The sequence below is a fragment of the Papio anubis genome, chromosome 12 (genome assembly GCF_008728515.1).
Source record: "Papio anubis isolate 15944 chromosome 12, Panubis1.0, whole genome shotgun sequence".
In the NCBI taxonomy this organism is placed as follows: Eukaryota; Metazoa; Chordata; class Mammalia; order Primates; family Cercopithecidae; genus Papio; species Papio anubis.
Window position 1 is genome coordinate 47,771,304 of NC_044987.1, and position 27,108 is coordinate 47,798,411.

General features: G+C 37.2%; 1 protein-coding gene across 3 annotated transcripts in view; it reads right to left on the bottom strand.

Moving 5' to 3' along the window:
- Positions 1-378: 378 nt before the first annotated feature.
- HIKESHI (heat shock protein nuclear import factor hikeshi) overlaps positions 379-27,108 on the bottom strand; it is a 41,324-nt gene continuing 14,594 nt past the window's right edge. For 2 of the 3 annotated variants that reach the window (XM_031653064.1, XM_009187075.4), the window contains exons 4-6: positions 8,775-8,926; positions 1,666-1,784; positions 379-738 (exon numbers count right to left, since the gene is read on the bottom strand). In XM_031653064.1, the coding sequence (XP_031508924.1) occupies positions 684-738; positions 1,666-1,784; positions 8,775-8,926 (326 nt within the window). In that variant the 3' untranslated portion in view covers positions 379-683. The remainder of the gene's footprint in view (positions 739-1,665; positions 1,785-8,774; positions 8,927-27,108) is intronic. The other variant, XM_003910509.4, reaches the window with a different exon arrangement.

Genomic DNA, 27,108 nt, shown 5'->3' on the forward strand with positions numbered 1-27,108 from the left:
AAAAAATTAAGTCAATAAATTACCCAGTTTTGGGTATTGTTGTAATCAACAAAAAATGAACCACTAACCGTCCATTAACAAGAAGAATCCTATATTCTACACATAAATGCCTACCAGTATTAAATGAAAGCTCACCAATATGGCAATTTTATTAAACACATATGAATCTGCAGATATAAAAAGTGACAGCCAACCTGCATTAATTGGAAAAACTGACAATCTTAGGAAATAATCTCTGAAAACAATTTTTCCATATTTACAAATGTATATTTCATATGTTTTTCAAGTCTCCCAAATTTTGAGATAGGTAATTGAAAAGTTAACTACTCCAGCAAACCACTGTTTCATTTCAATAAATGAATGATTACACATGCAATGGTACTTGGCACACTACTGTTGGGCATAGGCTTTATTTTTAAGTAAAAAAATGAATCATAGCCAAAACAAAATGTTTTGCCCCTGAATAGTATTTTAAGCTTAAGGGGAAAAAAGTCTTTAATGATGAACATATTTTCATTTTTCAATGTTTTTAATTTTTAATAAAGATTTTTAATTAAGCTTCAGTCACTAAGCAGTTTTTACACTTAGGTTTCATGATCCTTTGACTTCGTACTTTCAGATAGAGTCAGTTATCTTCAAAACATGACAAATTTCAGAATCCATTAAAAATTATTTTATTCAAATTATGTTTTCCAAAAGAGAGGGTTCTGTGCTAGTCGTCTTTGAAAGTTTTCATACCTAGAAAAGAAAACACATATATTTACATTCACAAGAAAATTAAAATAGGATCTTTCATTAACTGCCAAATGACTTATCCAAAACAATTTTACATGTCATTTCTAAAAAGCTATAAAAAAACTAAATAGGTAATCTGGAAATGTAATTATTCTTATAAAAAGATGGCAAGCATAGAATTTAAATATCAGAGCAGTTTTGATTAGCTTTTACCAGAGAGCACAAATCATAAGAAATTTTAGTAATTGTTTATCTTCTGCAAATTTAAGAGCTAGAAGGGACCTAAGGGAAAAAATCAAATTGAACTCCTATTTCCTCATTCCATAGATGAGCAGATGAGAGAAATTTGCTCAGGGTCACATAGCTACATTATGCCAAAATTCAAACCTAGTGCATTCCAATGCTGTCCATGCTACACCATGGTACCACTTCTCAACAAACTCTTCCTAGGCATCCTCCCATCACTAGGATACTCAAAGTGAAAAGAAATATCTATAAAACACAGGAAAGTTGGAAAATAGATTTATTAGCCATTCATGTTCAGGGTGCAGTATAAACTACTCTTGTACCCTAAAGGTACATGTTTACTACAGATCAAGATCTTCAAAACAGCAGAAAAAATGTTTTGATTGATATTTCAAGTCTCATAGATGGTACCTCTAAGTGAAAATATGCAAATATTTATAAGCTTTAATAGTGGTCCCTAAAACAAAGGCAGTTATATTTTCCTGTCTTTATAAATTCATAACAAAATATTTAGGGTAAGAACTGTTTCTCATCAGATCTCTATAGTATATACTTCAATGGCATGCAGTGCTGATGTTCATAATAAAAGAATATGTTTAAATGTCAAAAAAGGAATATATTCACAGGCAAAATAGATATTCAGTTACAAAAGCCTTAATATTAGAGACAGAAAATGCCTCATACCATTTCAGAACCACATTTGCTGGAATGAACATTTCAGATGGGCTTGGTGTCATCTGGGCCTGAGAGACAGCAAATGATGAAGCAAAATTGTAGAAATTGTCCAACATCTTTTGTGTGAACTGAAAAGTTAATAATAGATTAATGGATTGTACTAAATACTTCATTTAGAACTCAATATTTTTAAATTAAAAATGTTCTCACATTAACTTGTTTATAAGGAGTGTCAGTTCTAAGACAGTCTAATGCTGAAAGTTGGCTGGGTGCAGTGGCTCATGCCTGTAATCCCAAAACTTTGGGAGGCTGAGGCAGGAGAATCACTTGAGGCCAGGCGTTCAAGACCAGCCTGTGCAACATAGCAAGGCCCTGTCTCAAAAAAACAAAATTAAATAAATGAATAAAAAAGAATGTTAAGAGTAATCATACATACAATGACATTGTGACAATGCTACTCACTTTGGGGAAAAAAAATTTTTTTCTTCAAAATATTTTCTTTCATCTCCACGTCTCCATCCACTATGTCCCTCCTCAACTGTCACTCTCCTCAAATCAACCTATTTTCTCATATAAAATAGTAACCATCTCTAAGAAGTCTTTTACCTGCCAGAAAGATAAGAGTTTTCATATTATAAAGTAGCAACTGGTTATTTCCATTGCTGGAAAGAAGATGAAGGCAGCACTATTCCGTTTCCTCTGTTTCCTAATCTGTTTCTTTTCCTTGACTCTAAAATGATCAAATTCACTAACATACTCCAAGTCTCCTTGGTAGAAGCTAGAAGTAAATGGATTCATATTTCCTGAGAATCAAATGGGCTTAAGTACTAACCCTAAAAGTAACTGAACTTCTGAAGGTAATACTGCCTTTTACTCACTCAAAAATAATCTTTCCAGCATCACTTTCTCAAAAATACGAAATCAGCCATGCTATCTCTTCTCTACACCAGAGAAGTGGTCTTATTAGGTTTTTTTATTTGGTTGTTTAATAATATGAAGGCAATATAATCCAAGAGACTCTACTGTGAAGGCACTTGATTAATATCAAAAGTTCAGTAAAGTCACTATCAGTTTGTTTGTTTTTGAGAGAAGATCCCACTCTGTCACCCAGGCTGGAATGCAGTGGCACAATCATGGCTCACTGCAGCCTTGACCTCCCAGGTTCAAGTGATCCTTCTGCCTCAGCCTCCCAAGTAGCTGAGACTATAAGCATGCACCACCATGCCTGGGTAATTTTTTATCTTTTTATAAAGACAGGGTCTCACTATGTTACCCAGGCTGGTCTCAAAATTCTAGGCTCAAGCAATCCTCTCAACTCAGCCTACCAAAGAGCTGGAGTTACAGGCATGTGCCACTGTACCCAGACTCAAGTCACAACTAAAAGATCAATGTTAGGGAAAAAAAAAAAATCAACAGCAGTCCCCCACACCAGTGACAATAATTTTTAAGTTAACTTTAAAAAGATTCCATTCAGAATATAAACAAAGCATTTTCTCCAATACCTAGAAAAAATGCTAAGACAAACTAATAAGATTTTTGTGGAAAATACAAAGACTACTGACGGAAAAGAAAACAAAAGGACCTATATATACCATATTCAATGGAAAGATATACCATGTTCAATGGAAAGATACAATATGTCACAAATGGGAAGACAATGTGGTAAAAGTGGCTGGCCAAATCTCCCAAAATTAAACCTATATATCCAATGTTATTACCAACAAAATTCCAACAAGGTTCATCATGAAACTTGACAAGCTAATACTATTTCATGAAACTCAACAAGCTGATATAATTATTATGAAGAATACCTACACAATTATTATGAAGAATACCTATACATATTTTGATGACCATGAGGAGGAACTTGCCCTACTGGCAAAGAAACAGGCAAATAAACTAATTGGAATAAAAGAAAGAGCCCAGAAATAAACCTAAGCATATATGACAAAGATGCTATTACTCATGGTAAAAAAAAAAAAAAAAAATGGGACTAATTACTCAATTAATGGTGCTAGGACTAGCTTTCCATAAGGGGAAAAATAAATTTAATTCCCTTACCATACTGCACACAAACATATTCGAAAAGTAAACCTTAAGGCTTTAAGAACTATAAGAGAACATCTTAGGCTCTGCTTGAGGCCAGGAGTTCAAGACCAGCCTGGGCAACATAGCACACACACACACACACACACACACACACACAAAGGGGGCGGAGAGAGAGAAGAGAACATCTTTATATCTTTACATATCAGGGTAGAAAAGGATTTCTCAAACATTAAAAAACTCACAAATCCACAAATCATAAAAGAAACAATACATTTATCTATATACAAATATAGTATATCTGTATGTAAAAGTCACTATAAGCAATATTAAAAGACAAGCACCATGCTAGAAGGAGAAAAATGCAATGTATTTATAAAGGATTATTATCCAGAACACATAAAGGCATCTTAGGTTCTTTTCCCAAAAGACTAAATTTAAAAAGTGCCAAAAGCAATACAACAGAAAATTGGACAAAATATATAAAGTCAATTCTTATAAAAGGAAACACAAACACAGTCCAAAAGTGTGCAAAGATGCTCAATATCACCAGTAATCAAGAAATACAAACTAAATATGATATTCTAATTTTCACTCATCAGTTTGGCAAAATTTTAAAGGTCTGATAAATGTTAGTGAGAACATATGGAAAAGGAAATGAAAAAAACTGTGGCTCATTTATACAATGGCACACTATGAAGCAATCAAAACAAAGTCTGTTCCATATATCAACATAGATAAATCTTTAAAATAATGTTGAGTGAACAACAGCAAGTTGTACAGAATAATACTATTTATATTCATTTTTAAAACAAACAAAAGAACAAATCAACAAGAAGGAAAAACAGAGGAACCAGAAAACAAAGGATTCAACACAAAAGAGAAACAAAAAGAATTTCTGTAGTAATGGTGAAAGGAAATAATACCTTGTCTAAGGCTATTCGACAGGTCCAGAGAATAGTCAGTCAACAGTAGAACAAAAAAGAAAGGACAGCCTGGGCAACATAATGAGGCCCCATCTCTACAAAAAATTAACTGTGGGTTTGGTGATTCTTGCCTGTAGTCCCAGCTACTCGTGGGAAGATTGCTTGAACCCAGGAGTTTGAGGCTGCAGTGAGTGAGCTGTGATCGCACCACTGCATTCCAGTCTAGTCGACAGAGCGAGACCTTGTCTCAAAAAAAAAAAAAGAAAAAAAAAAAAGAATTCCAAGTGGAATGTTTCCAAGACCAATCTGAAACTGCTATGTTTAAATAATAAACTGAATGTGAATTTACACGTAGTAGAGTTTGAGCATAAATTAGAAGTGGAAACATAGAAATCTATGCAAAGGAAAAAAAAAAGGAAAATGAAAAATGAGGAAAAATGAAAAGTTATACAAGAAATTTAATCATTGTACTACACATAGTTCTGAAAAATATTTAATTTCTCATAATATTGTAAACTTTTAATACTGATTTAACAAAAATGTATACTGATAAGGTGGGGAGAAAAGAAGTGTGTACATGTTGGGAAGCGGGGAAGTGAGAGTTTTATCATGTCTTATATTAGTAAATAAATAGAAAACATCTATAACAGAAAAACTAATAGATTAAGCAAGGTTTTTTCTGATACATGGAAATAATAGACACTAGGAAAAATAGGTTAAAAAAGGGAGGGGAGTTGAAGATCATAGCTTCTAAGAAGCAGAATAGAAGCAGAATGTAAGAGTCATAACAGAGGACAGCTATTTCACATATAAAACTATTTGAGGCCGGGTGCAGTGGCTCACGCCTGCAATCCCAACACTTTGGGAGGCCAAGGTGGGTGGATCAAGAGGTCAGGAGTTGAGACCAGCCTGACCAACATGGTGAAACCCCATCTCTACTAAAAATACAAAAATTAGCCAGGCCTGGTGGCACACGCCTGTAATCCCAGCTACTTGGGAGGCTGAGACAGGAGAATCACTTGAACCTGGAAGACAGAGGTTGCAGGAGCCGAGATCGCACCATTGCACTACAGCCTAGGCAAAAGAGTGAAACTCCGTCTCAAAAAAACCATTTGACTAATATCCAGAATCTACATAGAACTTAAACAAATTTACAAGAAAAAAATCAAACAACCCCATCAAAAAGGATATGAACAGACAATTCTCAAAAGAAGACATTTATGCAGCCAACAGATGCAGGGAAAAATGTTCATCATCACTGGTCATCAGAGAAATGCAAATCAAAACCACAATGAGATACCATCTCACACCGGTTAGAATGGTGATCATTAAAAAGTCAGGAAACAACAGGTGCTAGAGAGGATGTGGAGAAATAGGAATGTTTTTACACTGTTGGTGGGCATATAAACTAGTTCAACCATTGTGGAGGACAGTGTGGCAATTCCTCAAGGATCTAGAACTAGAAATACCATTTGACCCAGCCATCCCATTACTGGGTATATACCCAAAGGATTATAAATCGTGCTACTATAAAGACATGTGCACACGTATGTTTAATGCGGCACTATTCACAATAGCAAAGACTTGGAACAAACCCAAATGTCCATCAATGACAGACTGGATTAAGAAAATGTGGCACATACACACCATGGAATACTACGCAGCCATGAAAAAGGATGAGTTCATGTCCTTTGCAGGGACTTGGATGAAGCTGGAAACCATCATTCTGAGCAAACTATCAAAAGGACAGAAAACCAAACTCCACATGTTCTCACTCATAGGTGGGAATTGAACAATGAGAACACTTGGAAACAGGGCGGAGAACATCACACATGCGGTAGGGGGCTTGTCGTGGGGTAGGGGGCAAGGGGAGGGATATAGCATTAGGAGAAATGCCTAATGTAAATGACGAGTTAACGGGTGCAGCAAACCAACATGGGACATGTAAACCTATGTAACAAATCTGCACGTTGTGCACATGTACCCTAGAACTTAAATTTAAAAAAAAACAAAAACTATTTGACTATTTAAACCAAATACATGCAATATTCCTAAAAATTTGGAGTAACTAAGTAATTAAATTAGAAACATGTTTAAACACATACAGATAGTACTATATATAGTTTGTGGATACACAGGAATGTTTTAAGTACTAAAATATGAATAGGAAAGATATAAAATGTTAGAAGGTAAAAGGAAGAGAAGCAGGCAGCAGTGGGCTATACCTATAACGTCTTAATTTCTTTTTTAAAAATTAGTGGCAAATAAGACAAAAATACAACAGTTAAATCCAGGGGGAAGACAATGGAAGTCTTAATGTATACCCCATTATAAAGAGAGCTCTGGAAAGACAGGTATTACTCTATTTTGTGGACCTATTTGTATCTATGCGTGCTTAGAAATGCCTGGTACAGACCGGGCGCAGTGGCTCACGTCTGTAATCCCAGCACTTTGGGAGGCCAAGGCGGGTGGCTCACAAGGTCAGGAGATCGAGACCATCCTGGCTAACACAGTGAAACCCCATCTCTACTAAAAAATACAAAAAAAATTAGCCAGGCGTGGTGGCCGGCACCTGTAGTCCCAGCTATCTCGGGAGGCTGAGGCAGAAGAATGGCGTGAACCCGGGAGGCGGAGCTTGCATGCCTGGCACAGAGTAGTTACATAATAACTATTTGTGGAATACATACGTTACTCTGTTTTCTCTGTATTTAAAATACTTCATAATACATTTAATTAAAACTATAGTTTTATTTTAAAAACTCAAATAATTTATAAACATGTACAATAAAAAAGTCTTCTTACCCTTCTCCAGGGATAACATTTTAATGTGTATTTTCCAGACACTTTTTAAATACTGTCTACACAGGATACTATGATTATTTTATATTTTCTTTTCAGCACAGCAATTTATTTGTAAAATTATGGGGAAAAAAACATTTTTGAGACCCAGAGTCTGTCATTCTCAATTTAGTCCATTTTCAAAGATGTGACAAATCTACCTTTAAATTCACGACCACAACCTTCAAAAGTGCTCCTCTGGTACTGCCAGGCAAACACATATGGTTTCCCTAATCCGTTCACTCCTCCTCTGCTAGAAGACTTATTTAACAGTCTTTTTTAATTTCAATTTCTACTACCTCAATCTTAGCTGATGATCTTCCTTTCTACTTCACTAAGAAAGAAGAAGAAATCAGGAGACAGCCTGCACAAGTTCTCATCACCACATCTACCATATCTGAATCTGTACCCATATATCCGTTATACTGTCTAAAGTGAACACCTCCATATATGCTGCTATTTTCTACTCAAAGACACTGCTTTAGTAGTTCTCCCTGCTCTCCTACATCATCAGTTTTTCCTCTCGACAATAGGCTAGTAAGTCAGGAACAGAAAGACAAATAGCATGATTGATCTCACTTATATGTGGAATCTAAAAGTTGAACTTACAGAAGCAGAGAGTAGAATGGTGGTTGCCAGGGGTTGAAGAGTGGAGGGGAAAGGAAAATGAGGACATGTTGGTCAAAGGGCACAAAGTTTCAGTTCAACAGGATGAATAAATTCTGAAAGTTTATTGTACAGCATGGAGAGTACAGTTACTAATAATGTATTGTATACTTTTAATTTGCTAAGAGATTAGATCTTAAGTGTTCTCTACAAAAAAATGACTGTGTGAGGTGACAGACATGTTAAGTAGCTTGATTTTATTTCAAAATACAGGCCAGGTGCAGTGGCTCACACCTGTATTCCCAGCACTTTGGGAGGCCAAGGCAGGCAGATCACCTGAGGTCTGGAGTTCAAGACCAGCCTGGCCAACATGGCAATACCCTGTCTCTACTAAAAAAAAAAATACAAAACTTAGCCAGGTGAGGTGGCATGTGCCTGTAGTCCCCACTACTCAGGAGACTGAGGCGGGAGAATCGCTTGAACCCAAGAGGCGGAGATGGCAGTCAGCCGAGATTGCACCACTGCACTCCAGCCTGGGCAACAGAGCAAGACTCCATCTCTCAAAAACAAAACAAAACAAAATGTAAACATGTATCAAAAACGTATTGTATACCATACGTTATATATGATTTTAACTTGTATATTATACCTTAATAAAGCGGTGGAGGGGGGAGATAAAGAATGAAATGCGTGTTGCATTACCTGAGTGAATGAGTCAACTGAGGATACAGCAGCATTACCTACGGGAGTCTGCTGAGCCATACTGTCCAATAATTCCACTGAAATTCCAATCTGAGCAACAGATGGAGTTCGGACAATATTCATGGCTCCAAAAGGATGTTGGCTTCCTTCTCCTGCAAGAAATTAACATATACCACACATTTCAAATTTAACTTGTAGTCACACAATTTCCTTTGTAAATCTGTAAAGAACCTCTGATTTGTATACATGAAAAAGTTTTCTTATGTCCAAGTTTGTCTCTTTTTAGATAAATGCAAAAGGCTAGTTTTTAGCATATTAACAAAGAATAAAAGAACTAAAAGTTTCCCACCAGAAAAATAGCTGTCATTCTAAAATGTATTAAAACTACTGCAGCTAGACACAGACAGTAACAGACTGTAGGAAAAAATAAATAATTAGATAGAGAAGCCTCCCTTTAGCATTTCTTATAGAGCAGGTCTGCCAGCAATAACTTAGTTTTTGTTTATCTGGGAAAGTATTTCTCATTCATCTCTAAAGACAGTTTTGCTGAATATAAAATTCCTGGTTGATGGCTTTTTTTTTTTTCCTTTCAGAACTCTGAACATGCCAATCTACTACCCTCTAGAAGACTATGGAGTCTCTGATGAGAAATCAGCTATTAATCTTATCAAGGATCCTTGTATGTGATGAGTTACTTCTCTTGATGCTTTCAACATTCTCTCTTTGCCTTTTGACAATTTGATTATCATGTGTCTTGGTATAGTTTATCCTACTTGGAGTTTCTTGAGCTTCTTAAATGTGGTTAATGTTTTTCCTCAAATGTGAGAAGTTTCTGAGCATTATTTATTTAAATAGTTTTAGTCTCTTCAGGCTGCGATAACAAAACACCATAAACTGGGTAGCTTATAAACAACAGAAATTTATTTCTCACAGTTCTGGAGGTTGGGAAGTCCAAGATCAAGGAACCAACAGACTTGCTATCTGGTGAAGGCCCATTTTCTGATTCACAGAGTGCCTTCTCACTGTGTTCTCACATGGTAGAAGGGCAAGTGATCTTACTACTCTAAGAGTGCTAATCCCATTCATGAGGGCTCTACTCCCATGATCCAGTCACCACCCAGGTCCCTATCTCCCAATACCTTGGGGGTTAGGATTTCATCATATAAATTTAAAAGACATCATATAAAAATACACAAACATTCACACCATAGCAAATGCTCTTTCCAGCTCTCTCGCCTTTCCTTATGTTACTCTCATTACACTGTGTTGGTGTGCATGTTGGTGCACTTGACAGTGTCTCACAGGTCTCTAAGGGTCTGCTCTTCAAATTGGATATTTCAATTAATTTACCTTCAGAATCACTGATTCTTCTGTCTACTCAATTCTGCTATCTAAACCTTTAGTGAACCTTTCAGTTACTGTACTTTTCAGCTATAAACTCTGTTTAGTTCCTTTTTATAATTTCTATATTGATATTCTCTATTTGATGGTGTATCATTCTCCTGGTTTCCTTTAGCAATTTGAGCATAATAATGACAGCTTACTTAAAGTCTTTGTGCTTCCTTGGGGGCAGTTTTTGTTCGTTTCTTCTGTATAAGAGCCTTACTTTGTTTATTTATATGTTTCATTATTTTTTGTAGAAAACTGGCCATTTCGAATATTACAGTGTGACAACTCTATAAATCAGATGTTTCCCCCTTCTAGGGATTTGTTGTTGCTGTTTGTTGTAGTTGTTTCCTCATTTAATGACTTATCTGAACTAATTTTGTAAAGTCTGTTTCTTTGTCATGTGTGGCCAGTGAACTCTCTATTCCATTAGTTAGTAGTCTGCTGGTGATTAGAAAGAAATTTCCTTAAACCTCCGCAACCAAAAAATTCTGCCAGTCTTTGCACATGGGCTTGTGTGTTGGGACATGCCTTCAATATTCAGCGAGGCAGTTTATAACTCCACCTTAGTCTTCACTTCCTGCTTGTGCAGAGACTTAAAGTGAGCCAGAGAGAGAGCTCTGGGTCTTCTTGGGTCTTTCCTGAGCATGCACAAAGCTCTGGGCATGCATGTACCCTTCAAGATTCCCAAGAATATGTCAGAGAATTTCAAAGCCCTTATTCCCCAAAGCATCTCATTCCCAATCTTTCTGATTAGTTTTGGTTTGCTCCAACTGTTTTCCTTTGCCTCAGGCAACAGTAACTAAACATATGTCTGTAAATACTTTTAACAAACACCCCAAGGTAGTTACTTTTCCATCAAAAGAGTTCCAAGTTAGGTGACATAACGGCAGACCTCTTTTTTTAAAAACAGCCTTCTAGCAAGCCACCAGATAGAAGAACAAGTTAATTACAATTCTTTCTGAATTAGGTCTATCCCGCTCCCTGTATCAGTACCAGGAATGGAGACTGTTATTTTCAAGGCTACCACTGAGCTGAGAAGCAGATGGGACCAGGGTAGGCAAATGCCACAAAGCTCACTGTTCTTACTGAGATTCAGTGTGTTTTCTTAAGCGTTCCCCTGATTGCTACAAACTTTTGATGAGTTACCAGAGTTCCAAAAAAGTTGACTCTGGGTCAGACACAGTTGCTCATATCCTGTAATCCCAATACTTTCAGAGGCTGAGGCAGGAGGATCGCTTGAGCCCAGAAGTTTGAGAACAGCCTGGGCAACATGGGGAGACCCCATCTCTACAAAAATTTTAAAAAGTAGCCAGGCGAGGTGCTGCATGCTTGTGGTCCTAGCTACTAGGGAGGCTGAGGTGGGAGGATCGCTTAGGCCTAGGAGATTGAGGCTACAGTGAGCTGTGATCTTCTGACAGTGTTGTTGTTGCTTTTATGGAAGACTGGATTTTCTGGAGCTCCTTACTCTACCATTTGATTTATTTAAAATCTGGAATTATGGTAAAATCCAGAAAGCATATCATTATCAAAGCATATCATTATCACATAAATGCAAAAATAATAAATTATAAATCATAATACAAAAACAGAAGAGCAAGCAAAATATATGACCTAGTCTTAATATAAAAAACAAATGTAAATTAGATCAAGTTCTTTAAAACACTGTAACAGTAAATGCAGCAGCTAATTTTTTTAAGACTCTTTCTCAAAGTATCCCTCCTCTATGTAAATCAAGAGCCTAAGACAAAACACAACTCAGAGGAAAAAAATCCTACAGGGAGCTAGTTCTTTACTCTCAGTATATAAGGAAAAGCAGTCATCATCATTTGTTATTTGCATCTAACGGAAACTTTACACACACACACACACACACACATTTTACAGAGAATGTTGAGAAGAATCAGGATATAGTGGAAAACATTATTAGATTTTTTTCTAAGTATTTAAATACAGCAAATCCAGATAGTCATTTCACATTTTCCTTGTTTTTAAGATAGAGCCGAAATGGGCTATGTCCTGTGAATACAACTGCCCATCAACCATCATGGATAAACATGGAACACATCCATCTTATGGAACATATCCATTTTATAAATGTTATAAGTCAGATATCTAATAAGTTATAGCTTATGGTTATACCTTGTTCTTTTTTTGGCATCTACATTGGCAAAATATAATACCTGAAAGCTTGAAGTTTTGAAACTTTTAATGGTTCACAATTTGTTGAAGTAAGGATTGCTATCCTCTGATCTATATTTTGCAAAGTATTTTTAGATTTATAACCATTATTTAGAATAATCAAGCCAATGATTTTTCATTTTGACACCTATTTCCTTCCAATCACTTTTGTACACACCCCTACTTTCAGCATTTGTCTACTTATAAAACCATATCCAGTCTATTTTGGAGCACAAATATAAGAGATAAAAGAATAGCGGAACACATCCTTCACTACTTGTCTATGACAAAATATTGTGTGAGAAATTCCTTCCTCCTAAATGACTGAGTAGAATACCATATTTTCTTTTCTTTTTTTTTCTTTTTTCCTTTTTTTTTTGAGACAGAGTCTCGCTCTGTCGCCCAGGCTGGAGTGCAGTGGGACGATCTCAGCTCACCGCAACCTCCACCTCCCGGGTTCAAGCAATTCTCATGCCTCAGCCTCCCGAGTAGCTGGGATTACAGGCCTATGCTACTACGCCCAGCTAATTTTCAAATTTTTGGTGGAGACGGGGTTTCACCATGTTGGCCAGGCCAATCTGGAACTCCTGACCTCAAGTGATCCACCCATCTCGGCCTCCCAAAGTGCAGGAATTACAGGCATGAGCCACCACACCTGGCCTCATATTTTCTCTTGATCCTTAAAAATACACTGTTCAATCATCAAAGTTTTAGTTGAGAAAACTCAGAAGATGAGATCTTATTTGAAGATTCATAGTAGGTATTTTTGCTTATATGATCCACTTTACCATCGTCATCAGTATAGAATTTACCGTTTTGTATTCATTTTCTGATTTGTCTAATAATTGTGAAACTTCTTCCTCTGTCAATTTTCTTCTCTTTGCCATTATGACCAAAATATTTAAAAGTATGAATTTACATTCTGTTCAATAAAAGCTAAAAAGAGACCATAAAGATGGTGTCTCCAGTCTCCTTTTATATGACTTAAAAGATGGCATAATCTTTTGGGCAATGCAATATGAAAATTGTACGTTAATGCAATGACAAACCAAGGTCCACAGGCCAAATCAGTCCCACAACCTATTTCATATGATATGGGAGCTAAGAATGGTTTTTCAATATTTAAAGGTTGTTTAAGAAGAATAATATGCCACAGAGATCATATGTAGCCCACAATGCCTACAATATTTTCTAACTGACCCTTCACAAAAAAGTTTGTCCACTTCTACTCTAGCCAATTCCAACATTTTTCTTTTTTTATTTTAGCCTCGTTTTTGTAAGTACAGTTTTGATGAGTACTGATACAATAATTTCCTGGATGAAGTAACAAAATGCTTCAATATATAGGTAAAACAAGACCAGTAATATCCCCAAATGCTTCTTAGATTTACAAAGTGGTCCATATGGTAATTACAAGATAAAATGAGTTTTATTCTATTAAAAAACATGTAAGTAAATTTTATCTCTATTCTTTATTTTTTTTTTTTCCTCTCTGTTCTTTAGAAGACCTCTACAAAAGAATAAAACTCATGAAGTACCAATCCTTCTAATGGGTAAAAATGCTCAAAAGGGAGATTTAAAAATTAAAAGTAAGTCCACTGGTTGAGATGTTTGTAAGTGTGCATAGCAGCAAACAGATGAGGACTAAAGAAAACAGTTATGGCAAAAGGAAGGAATTCACCATGCAGTAGCATTTGACTATGATGACATAGCTAAAAAACTACACAGAAACAACTTAAATATGCCTGCTTGAAAGCATTCCTAGTACTGAATATACAAATTTAGAAATCCATATTTCTAAAACTCCTTGCTTCATTTCTATTAATAACTAGACAAGCCTGAAATTACATTTTCACTAATGTATATTCTTAGAGCTATGTGACTCTCAAAGGTTTATCAATAATTTTAAATCAAATAAAAACAATTTATCTGACATTGTAGTATGTCTGAAATGTACTTAATGAAGCAAGTATCTAAAGTCCATCACTGTGCTCTATAAAGCACAAAATAAAAGATAAAACATCCCTATTCTCAAAGAGCTTACACCCTTATGTGGCAGGGGAGGGAGGGCAGTAACAGTCACTTAACCATTCTGAACTGGTTTCATTATCTGGGTAATTTATTTTCCTTTTGAGACAGAGTCTAGCTTTGTTGCCCAGGCTGGAGTGCTGTGGCACAATCTTAGCTCGCTGCAACCTCCACCTCTCAGGTTCAAGTGATACTCCTGCCTCATCTTCCTGAGTAGCTGAAATTACAGGTGCGTGCCACCACGCCCAGTGAATTTTTGTATTTTTAGTAGAGACGGGGTTTTACCATGTTGGCCAGGCTGGTCTCGAGCTCCTGACCTCAAGTGATCTGCCCGCCTTGGCCTCCTAAAGTGCTGGGATTACAGGCATGAGCCACTGCACTCGGCCCTATCTGGGTAATTTCTAACATCCTTTCTAGTGCTGACATTCTATGATTTTACATAGATATAATAACCATTTATTGAGTACCAACTGTGTACAAGGTACTACTATGCATTTGTGTACATTACCCCTAATTTAAAAAACTTGCACTGCAGGTATTATCTCCATTTTACCTGAATTCTCCTCTGTAATTAAAGGCCTTGGTCAAGATTATACAACCAGTAATGAGTATCACTGAGATCCATAATGTAGCATATCACTGTTCACAGGTGTTACAGGTTTTAACAGATGTTTATGTTGTTATAACTGGAAACCAATATTCAGTTGACCCTCTATCTGAATACTGAAAAGACTATCAAGTTTTCTTATGCATCTGACAATTTATGATGCTAAGGCTAGAAACTACTTTCAGAACTTTGGTAAGGTATTTTAAGAAAAAAATTTCAAAAAGTACTGACAGTACAAATATAGAACTAGAAAAAAATACTTTAGGTACATGTGATTTCTAATTTGTAAGAAAAGCAGGCTAAGGCTAGCCAAAGAACTTCACTGAGGAGACTTATGTAGTCCATTGAGAAAATTCTCAGGACAACCTGGACCTGATCATGAAATCCTTCTCTGGACCAGATTAAATCAAAATAAAAGTGAGTAAATGATCCTTTTTGCTTCTTGTTATTCAACTCTGAAGGATGTGCAAATTCTAGACTTTGAAGAAAATATGCAGAGTATCTAAATAGAGCTTTTGGCTTCCTGTTATCTAACTCCCTTGCATGCTATCAAGGGCTGCAATGTTGAATTTTGGTACAAATATGATGAGAATGAAGAGAAATAGCTTTAATTCAAAATAAGTCACCAAGATTTTTGCCCTAGAGTTTTTGTCATTATATTCAGAACTTCACTAAGTGGGGTGACAAACAAGGAAAACTTGCTTGTAGGAGACGAGACCCTATAAAAATTACCAAGTCTGGTTTCATAGTTGTCAAATATAAACGTTTATTTCTGTAATATTAATTCTTGGAACACCATGAAAAGTTAGCAGTATATATTGTAATCCCTAGAGGAACCACTAAAAAATGAATGCAAAGGTATACAGCTAAAGAACCAAAGATTAATGGGCTAAAAAACACTCAATCCAAAAGAATGCCAAAAAAGGGAAGAAAAAAAAAATAACAGCAAGATAAAAATATAAACCTAACCATATAAATAACTGTAAATATTAATGGACTAAACACCCTACTTAAAAAGCACAGACTGTAAGAATAAATTTTTTTAAAAAAAGGCAGCACCAAACTACATGCTATTTAAGAGACAAAGATTTACATTAAAAGTAAAGGTGAAAGTATGTTATAAAGGAAATTTATGTTAAAAGAAAAAATATAGTATGTAAAAACACTATAAGAAAGCTGGAGAAGCTGTAAATTTTAGATGAAGCAGACTTTGAGACAGTATTATTACTGGAGATAAAGGACATTTCATATTGGTAAAAGAAAATTCATCAATTTATACAAACTCAGAAAGCAGAGGAAAAGAAAACCATTGTTATGCATTTATTTTTACTTCATTGCACTCTTACCACTTCTATTCAAAATGGGGTTTGAAGGCCTAGACAACACCATAAGGCAAAAAAAAAAGAAAGAAAAGAAAAGAAAAGAAATCAAAGGCATAAAAATTGAAAAGAGAGAAGTAAAAAGTTTTTTTCATAGACACGATCATCTGTAGAGAAAATCCTAAAGCTACTAGAGCTAATTAGGGAGTTTAACAAGATATTCGGTATATATTATACCCTTTCCTTCATCCTTCAGGATACAAAGCCAAATCCAAAATCAATTGTACCTCTATAATACTAGCAACAAGTAATTGGAAATTTAAAATGTTTTGAGATTTGGAAAAAAAGCCAAAATGCCCAATAAGGAATGGGTAATTAAACCATACCTTACCAACAAAATATAATTCTAGATTACCAATTTAAAACAAATAGCAAAAAAAGTGGGTGGACTATATCCTCCAGATCACTGTTTCTGAAATCTTTTTTTTTTTTGGTAACTCATTGCGTTTTCCTTTTAAATAAAGATAAAAATCTCATCTTCTTTTCCCATCTTAACTCATCTAAACATAAGAATGTACCTGTTTATCACTTTACTTGGTTAATAGGAAAGGAGCGGAGGAAAAGAAAGGGTAACTAAACATTTAATACTTTTGGAATCCATCAAAATTTAATAACCCATTATGAGGTAATATTAAGTAAAAATGGCAGAAAACAGCACTTACAAGCATGTGAGGCGTGCGCACATGCACACACACACACAAACACAGTGGAAAGAAATGTGGGGCTGAGCGCAGTGGCTCATGCCTGTAATCCTAGCAATTTGGGAGGCCAAGGCAGGTGGATTACTGAAGACCAGGAGTTCAAGACCCGCCTGGCCAACATGGTGAAACCTCGTCTCTACTGAAAATACAAAATAGGGTCAGGTGTGGTGGCTTACACCTGTAATCCCAGCACTTTGGGAGGCCGAGGTGGGTGGATCATGAGGTCAGGAGTTCAAACCAGCCTGGCCAAGATGGTGAAACCCCATCTCTACTAAAAAGACAAAAATTAGCTGGGCGTGGTGGCAGGTACCTGTAATCCCAGCTACTCAGGTGGCTGAGGCAGAAAATTGCTTGAACTTGGGAGGCAGAGGTTGCAGTGAGCTGAGATCACGCCATTGCACTCCAGCCTGGGCAACAGACCAAGACTTCCTCTCAAAAAAAAAAAAAAAAAAAAAATTAGCTGGGCGTGGTGGCACGTGCCTGTAGTCCCAGCTACTCAGGAGGCTGAGGCACAAGAATCACTTGAACCCGGGAGGCGGAAGTTGCAGTGAGCTGAGATCGCGCCACTGCACTCCAGCCTGGGTGACAAAGTGAGACTCTGTCTCAAATAAAAAAAAGAAAAGAAATGTAAATGTTGTTTTCTCCTTAAATTTACTTTAGGAAAGGAAAACACTACACTTAGAATAGTAAACGAAAAATCTGAGTATCTAGATCCTAATCCCTGCTCTATTTCAGGAACACTAAAAACTTTCTACATTTCAAGAGCCTTAACAGTAAAATTAAGGAATTAATTATTTTAGGGCCTTTCATTCTAATATTTCATGGCTTTATGTTATACTTGGCAGGGATATGCTCTATTAGTTTTTCATGTAGTACCAAGTACACTGTACCTTTAACTAAGATTCTAAAAATTGTCACGACAATCATGATCCATTACCCATTCAGGATACTCCCTCCTATATCATTTGTTTTAAAGGCCATTTTAATCCAGGAACTTAGTTCCACTTCTAGGAGTTTCTTCCACAGAAATACAGTACTAGAAACTATGTACAAAGATATGTGTAAGAATATTTATCGTAGCATTACTAGTAAAACAATTAAAAAATGGAAACCCAGATTTCCATTAATAGGGAATTAAAGTACAGTATTGCCATATAACATGTACCTGTTTGAAAGAAGTAGATCTATGCATACCCACTAAAAGTTAGCAGACTCTTTGAGCAAAAAAATTAACTTCACTGAAATTCAGTGTCTTGAAAACCAGAGGCTTATTAACACCAACCTCTTAAGGTTGCTGTGAAAGATAATATATAATACATATGAAAACCTAGCACACTGCATTACACATAGCAGATATTCAATATATGCTACCCTTTCATTCATTTTTCAATCATTATGAAACCTTCCTAATTGGTTTCTCTGCCTCTAGTCCTAATAAGATTCTCCAAGCCATTCCAGACAATTATTTTCCCAAAACACCATTTTGTTTTGTTTTGGTTTGGTTTTAGAGATGAGATCTCACTATGTTGGCCCACGCCAGTCTCAAACTCCTAGGCTCAAGCAATCCTCCCACCTCAGCTTCCCGAGTAGTTAGGACTACAGGCACACGCCACCATGCCCAGCTGTAAAACACCATATTAAGATCTTGCTCAAATACTTGCTTACAAGAAAAAATTTAAACCCCACATAGCATGACCATCCATACAACAGTCCCAATTTACTTTAAAGCCTTACCTTTCACTCCACCCAAACAGGAACCTATCATGCCACCCTTAAAAGTCTCCTCCTCACTGTCACTTGAAGATGCACTGTATATTACCAGTTTTATGAATTTAATCATCTCCAAATGTGATTCCCATCCACCCACTTCCATCCCATCCAGATCTTACTCATAGTTCAAGTTCATGCTCCAGTCTAATCTTCCACAGAGACATTCTCATTTATCTCACCTCACTATTCTGTCTCCTCTGAACAATGTCTTGGTGTGATATTTAATATTCACACACACATGCAGATGCTGAAAGTAGGTAGATGTTCAATAATTACCTGATGAATGAGAACACAACAACGTCTTAACTACATAAACAGATACCTTTTTTCTTCTGTAATTTAGTTAACAGAAAGGCCTAAAGTAACTTCCCAAGCTTTCACAATGTAAATGGATAGTTACATAATGTAACAAAATACCTTATAGCCACATATAGTACCTGCAGGTTCCCACTTTTTATTTTATATTTTATTTACTTATTATTTTGAGACGGAGTCTCCCTCTGTCGCCCAGGCTGGAGTGTGGTGGCACAATCTTGGCTCACTGCAACCTCCACCACCTGGGTTCAAGTGATTCTCCCGCCTCAACCTCGAGAGTAGCTGGGATTACAACCGTGCAACCACCACGCCCAGCTAATTTTTGTATTTTTAGTAGAGACAGGGTTTTGCCATGTTGGCCAGGCTACTCTTGAACTCCTGACCTCAAGTGATCTGCCCCCTTCAGCCTCCCAAAGTGCTGGGATTACAGGCATGAGCCATGGTGCCTGGCCTGAAGTTTTTAGTTAAATGTCCCTTCCATATTACAGAGACCAAAACCAGCATCTAAAGCCAAAACTATAAGGAACCTCTTTAAACCTTCCCAAATTGTCCAACTACCAAACCTTATCTACTAAGCACGTGTCATTTTTTTTTTTTTTTTCTGAGACGGAGTCTCGCTCTGTTGCTCAGGCTGGAGTGCAGTGGCGCCACCTCGGCTCACAGCAATCTCTGCCTCCCGGGTTCAAGCCATTCTCCTGCTTCAGCCTCCTGAGTAGCTGGGACTACAGGCGCACACCACCACACCCTGCTAATTTTTGTATTTCTAGTAGAGATGGGGTTTCACCACATTGGCCAGGCCAGTCTCGAACCCCTGACCTCGTGATCCACCTGCCTAGGCCTCCCAAAGTGCTGGGATTACAGGTGTGAGCCACTGCACCAGGACACATGTGCCACTTTTTTGTTATTTTAGGATTTCTTATCCCATGTTCAAAGGAAAAAAAAAAAGAAGTTTCTTCTTATTTCTTAGTATCAAAACATTTATTTTATGTTTTCAAATTTAGTCCTACCTGAGTTCTTAACCATCACCCACAGATTGTTCCAGCATCACAGTAAAATGTATTTATCACAATTTATCACGTAACTCCTTTTTAGAACCCAGGAGTTACAAAGAATCATCCCTCAAGCAAAACAAAACTCACAGTAACTGGCTTTAAGATACCCTACAAATACATGTAATTCTCCCAACAGAGCTCTCTTGACCTCCCCAACCAAAAGTGTTCTGTGTGAAGTTAAGAAATCTGTTCACATCATTCAGTACAGAATCATAAGCACTGCCAACATTTTTCTTTTCTTTTTTTTTTTTTTTTTTGAGACAGGGTCTCACTCTGTCACCCAGGCTGAAGTACAGTGGTGCGATCTTGGCTCACTGCAGCTTCATCCTCCTAGGCTCAAGTGATCCTTCCACCTTAGCCTCCCAAGTAGTGGGACTATAGGCATGTACCACCATGCCTGGATAGTTTTTTTATTTTTTGTAGACACGGATTCTCACTGTGTTAGGCAGGCTGGTCTGGAACTCCTTGGCTCAAGTGATCCATCCACCTCAACCTCCCAAAGTGCTGGAATTACAGGCGTGAGCCACCACGCCTGGCCCCCAATTTTTTAACATGAAATTTGTTTCACTTGAGTAACTCTCTATTCTCCAGCTCCCATAAAATTCTGCTAGACTTGTTACATAATAAATTCTCAGTTCAATCAATTGCCTGAAGTTACTTCAGCAAGCCTCTCCCTAACCCTGATGTGCTAGTTAGCTAGGTTTTCCCAATATAATCAAACTTAAACCCACAAGCTTGAAAGGGCACCTGAAAGGCTGAAAATACAAACCTATTACAAATTAACCTATTCTTATATTTTAATGATACACCATTTCCTACTATGAATACTAGGTCTAATCTTTTATATATAAATTAAGAATTCTGATAGTTTAAACATTCAAAAAGTTTTCCAAACAACTAGTAAAGAACCACTCAAAACATTTTAATAGCATTTTATCATTGTTTAATGTTGGTATGCACTAAGTCTCTAATTATACTAAATTGCTTTATTTTTCTCTAATAAAGCATTGTGCTTTATCATCACAAATATTGCCTTGAAAATTTGTTTTCATGAATAAAACTATGAATAGTCTTGTTATAATGGAAATGATGACAAACAATTTATTTTTTAAAAAGCCAGTGGGCCAGACATGTTGGCATCCATCTGCGGTCCTACCTACTTGGGAAGCTGAGGTGGCAGTACTGATTGAGCCCAGGAGTTCTGGGTTGTAGTGCACTATGCTGGTCGGGTGTCCACACTAGGTTCGGTAGCAATATGGTGACCTCCTAGGAATGAGAGACCATCAGGCTGCCTAAGAAGGGATGAAACAGCCCAGTTCGGAATGGAGCAGGTTCAAAACTTCATGCTGATCAACAGTGGGATCATATCTGTAAACAACCACTGCACTCCAGCCTGGGCAACATAGTGAGACCCCATCTCTTATAAAAATAAATAAAAATAAATGTAAAAATAAAATAAAAAGCAGACAATAAAAGAATTAGTATTATCATAATGAAAATAAATCCATCTTCCCCTACTGGATCAAGCATTACCCTGGGATTGGGTTTTAGACTGTTTAACTCTACAACAGAAAACATATGTAACTGAGAAACTATTAAAGTTTCAGATGCAGTAATTGGATTAACTCATTTTTATTGAATTTTTAAACTGGATGAAATAATACAATAAGGAAATGTCTGGGTTCTTACGATCCTAAAGTGCCTCCCCAATCTCTTAGGTATCACAAGAGAAAAGACAGCCAAATGCAGTACAAAAAGGATAGAACACTTTTCACTGTTCCCTAAGCATCTCCTGTAGGGAATAACCAAAAAGAAATACTTTGTCCCATTCCAAACTCAAAACATTGGCAAAACTGTGGCAAGAACAGGGAAAGATGGGGGCAATTAAATTGACAATTTAATTGGTATGTCTCCAAAAACAACCACTTTGTCCTGGTCTAGTGGCTGGTGATCAATTTCACCTTAATCAATGCAGTGTACTCTGGGTACAAATTAGCTTGCTTCTCCTACTCTATTGCTTATGATTATTATTATAAATAGATGTAAGTATCCATTTAATTTTTCATGTTTTCCAACTGAATCTATCATGTTTTCCAACTGGTATCATGTTTAATTGTCAAAAAAGCTATAAAAGTATCTATTTACATTTATTTCTTTCCTTTTAAAATCAATACATAAATACTCATATATTTATATTTGACTTTTTTTTTTTAAAGACAGAGTCTTGCTCTGTCCCCCCAGGCTGGAGTGCAATGGTGTGATCACAGATCACTGCAACCTCTGCCTCCTGGGCTCAAGCAGTCCTCCTGAGGCCTCAGCCTCCCAAGTAGCTGGGACCAGAGGCGTGAGCCACCACAGCCAGCTGATTTATGAATTTTTGTAGAGATGGGGTTTTGTTATATTGCCCAGGCTGGTCTTGAACTCCTGAATTCAAGTGATCCACCTGCCCTGGCCTCCCTAAGTGCTAGGATTACAGGCATGAGTCACCATGTCCAGCCTATATTTTACTTTAAAATAAGCAGTTGAGAGCTCCCAAGTGAGTATCAAGAGAACATGCTTGATGATGGATGCAGAAAAATATGTTCATGATTTTGTCTTTTCAACAAATGTTGGAACCACTAAATATCCATTTGCCAAAAAAGAAATTTTTTTTGACAGATACCTTGAATAAATATTAAATTTAATTCAAATTGGATCTCAGTTATAAATATAAAATCTAACTAAAACCTCTGGGAGAAAATCTTTGCAACCTTGGGTTAGGCAGAGATTTCTTACATCAATAGCACAACCCAGAAAAGAACAAACTGAAAAATTAGACTTCATCAAAATCTAAAACTTCTGTTCAAAAAACACTGTTAGAAGGGATGGGCACTGTTAGAGAAAAGACCAGCCAAAGACTGGGAAAAAAATACTTTCAAATCACATATCTGATAAGGAACTTGTATCAAGTATATATATACACACACTATAATATACACGTACATATATACATACACACACATATACACATACACATATATACATACACACACACACATATAGATCTCTCAAAACAACTTTAAGAAAACAACCCAATTAAAAACATGCAAATGATTTAGATATTAACCAGAAAAGATATATAAATAGCAAATAACAACACTAAAAAATGCTCGGAGGCCAGGCATGGTGGCTCACACCTGTAATCCCAGCACTCTGGGAGGCTGAGGTGGGTGTATCACTTGAAGTCAGGAGTTCGAGACCAGCCTAGCCAGCATGGTAAAACCCCATCTCTACTAAAAAAAATATAAAAATCAGCTGGGTGTGGCAGTGCTCACCTGTAATCCCAGTTACTCGGGAGGCTAAGGCAGGAGAATTGCTTGAACTCGGAAGATGGAGGTTGCAGTGAGCTGGGATGGTGCCACTGCACTCCAGCCTGGGTGACAGAGTGAGACTCGGTCTCAAAAAGAAAAAAAAAAAAAACTGCTCAGTATCACTGGTCATTGGAAAAATGCAAATTAAAACGACAAGGTCATACTACCACCCCTATTAGAATGGTCAAAACTGACCATACCAAGTGTTAATGAGAACATGGAAGAATTGGAACTTTCATACACTGTTGGTTGAAATGTAAAACAAGGCCAGACGTGGAGACTCATGTCTGTAATCCCAGTACTTTGGGAGGCTGAGGCAGGCAGATCACCTGAGGTCAGGAGTTCGAGACTAGCCTGGCCAACATGGTGAAACCCCATCTCTACTAAAAATACAAAAATTAGCCAGGCGTAATGGCAAGTGCCAGTAATTCCAACTACTCAGGAAGCTGAGGCAGGAGAATCACTTGAACCTGGGAGGCAGAGGTTGCGGTAAACCAAGATCATACCATTAAGGTGACGGTGACATGTGGTCTCAAAAAAAAAAAAAAAAAAGAAATGTAAAACAAAACAACCATGTTGGAACATAGTTTGGCAATTTTTTAAAAGGTAAAACATTTAATTACCATATGATGCAGCCATTCTATTCCTAGATATTAACCCAAGAGAAATGAAAGCATAGGTCCATACAAAGATGTACAGACAACTGTTCACAGTAGTTTTATTTTTATGAGCCCAAAACTAGTAACAACCCAAATGTTCATCAGCAGGCAAACAGCTAAACAAATTGTGGCATATCCATACAATGGAATACTACCCAGCAATAAAAAGGAATGACCACCACATAAAAGTGAAAAAAATGGGCCGGGTGCGGTGGCTCACACCCATATAATCTCAGCAGTTTGGGAGGCCAAGGTGGGTGAATCAGGAAGTCAGGAGTTCGAGACCAGCGTGGCCAACATGGTAAAACCCCGTCTCTACTAAAAATACAAAAATTAGCCAGGCATAGTGGTGCATGCCTGTAATCCCAGCTACTTAAGAGGCTGAGGCAGGAGAATCACTTGAACCCAGGAGGCAGAGGTTGCAGTGAGCTGAGATCACACCATTGCACTCCAGCCTGGGCAACAGCATGAGACTCTGTCTCAAAAAAAAAAAAAAAAAAAAGTGAAAAAAATGAACACCACAATCAAAGGATCCACATAACATGAATGACTGTAAAAATAATTATTCTGAGTAAAAAAAGCCAGACAAAAAAAAAGAGTGCATACTGTATGACTTCATCTATATAAAACTCTAGAAAATGCAAACTATTTTATAGTGACATAAAGTACATCAGGAGTTGCCTACAGTGGAGAAAAGGTGGTGGAAACAGATCCATTCATTGATTGTGGTGACAGTTTCACAAGTGTAGATATATCAAAATTTATCAAGCCACTTCAAATATGTGCAATTAACTGTGTGTCAATTATACATCAATAAAGCTACTATAATCTGTTAATAAAAAATAAATTTTCTTTGTTTTCTTGAGACAGAGTTTCACTGTTGTCACCCAGGCTGGATTGCAATGGCACAATCTCAGCTCATTCTAACCTCGCCTCCCAGGTTCAAACAATTCTCCTACCTCAGCCTCCCGAGTAGCTGGGATTACAGGCACCTGCCAGCATGCCCAGCTAATTTTTGTATTTTTAGTAGACAGGGTTTCACCACGTTGGCCAGGCTGGTCTGAAACTCCTGACCTCAAGTGATCCACCTGCCTCAGCCTCCCAAAGTGCTGGGATTACAGGCGTGAGCCACCGTGCCCAGCCCTCTTTGTTCTTTACAAGATTTCTTAACACAGGATAAAAGCCTGCTTAAAAAAGAAACTCAAAAATTAAAATTGGGTCCAGTGGATTCTGATGGTATATCAATAGTCAGAATACATCATATATAAATCAAATATATCTAAACACATATATCCATGATTCATAATTCTTTTAAAAATTGTTTTAAGTAGCTTTGAAGGATGCTAGGGAATCAACTCATTTTTGAACATTCACACATAAAGAAAAAGAATGAAGCATTTATCCCGCGTTTCCTATGACAACTCCATCTCTGGGTAACAAAACAGTAGATATACAAGTTTATCTCTACAGATTTTACAGATAATAAATAAAATGACAAAATTAGAACACTATCATTCTGAACCCCTACTGAATTAATAAATTACAAACAAATGGCTGCTAAGTTTCACACAAAAACATATCCATATATGTAATTCCTGGTGGAAAAACACACCACCACCTATAAGAACCCTGCCAGGCCGGGCGCGGTGGCTCAAGCCTGTAATCCCAGCACTTTGGGAGGCCGAGGCGGGTGGATCACGAGGTCAGGAGATCGAGACCATCCTGGCTAACATGGTGAAACCCCGTCTCTACTAAAAAAAATACAAAAAACTAGCCGGGCGTGGTGGCGGGCGCCTGTAGTCCCAGCTACTCGGAGGCTGAGGCAGGAGAATGGCGTGAACCTGGGAGGCGGAGCTTGCAGTGAGCCGAGATCGCGCCACTGCACTCCAGCCTGGGTGACACAGCGCGAGACTCCGTCTCAAAAAAAAAAAAAAAAAAAAAAAAAAAAGAACCCTGCCAAAACTTAAAAAACTAAAATCTGATTAAACCTCTAAGTCCCAGTAATTTCTTGGAAATGGAGAAGAGAGAATACATTATCTTTGTATAAAAGATACTTGAGAGATCAACCAATTGCCCTGTAAGGACCTTACATGGATGTTGATTTAAAGTATTTAAAAACTTAAACATAAAACTTTTGAGACCATTGACAATTTGAACACTGATTAAAGATATTCAATCTGGTATTTAAAAAAATCATTTTGGGGCTAGGTGTGATAACTCAGCCCTGTAATCCTAGCACTTTGAGAGGTTAAGGGGTGGACTGCTTGAGCCTAGGAGTTTGAGACCAGCCTGGGCAGCATGGCAAAACCCCATCTCTACAAAAAAAAAAAAAAAAGACACAAATTAGCCAGGTGTGGTGATGAGCGCTTGTGATCCCAGCTCCTCAGGAAGCTGAGGTGGGAGAATCACTTGAGCCCTGGAGCTTGAGGCTACAGTGAGCTGAAATCTTGCCACTGCACTCTGGCCTGGGCGACAGAGTGAGACTGGTCTCAAAAAAAAAAAAAAAAAAAAAAAATTATTTTTAGGCCAGGCACAGTGGCTCATGCCTATAATCCCAGCACTTTTGGAAGGCCAAGGCAAGAGGATCACTTGAGGCCAGGAATTTGAGACCAGCCTGGGCAACATGGCAAGACCCTATCTCTACCAAAAATAAATTAGCCAAAGGGGTGGTGCAAACCTGTAGTCCTAGCTACTCAGGAAGCTAAGGCAGGAGGATTGCTTGAGCCCAGGAGTTTGAAGCTATAGTGAGCTATAATCTGGACACTGCACTCCAGCCTAGAAAACAGAGTAAGACCCCAGCTCTAAAACAAACAAAAAAATTATCTTTAGATGTAATAATAGTATTATAGTTTTTTAAACTGTCTTTTAAAGACATACATTAAAATATTTACAGATTGCATGTGGTA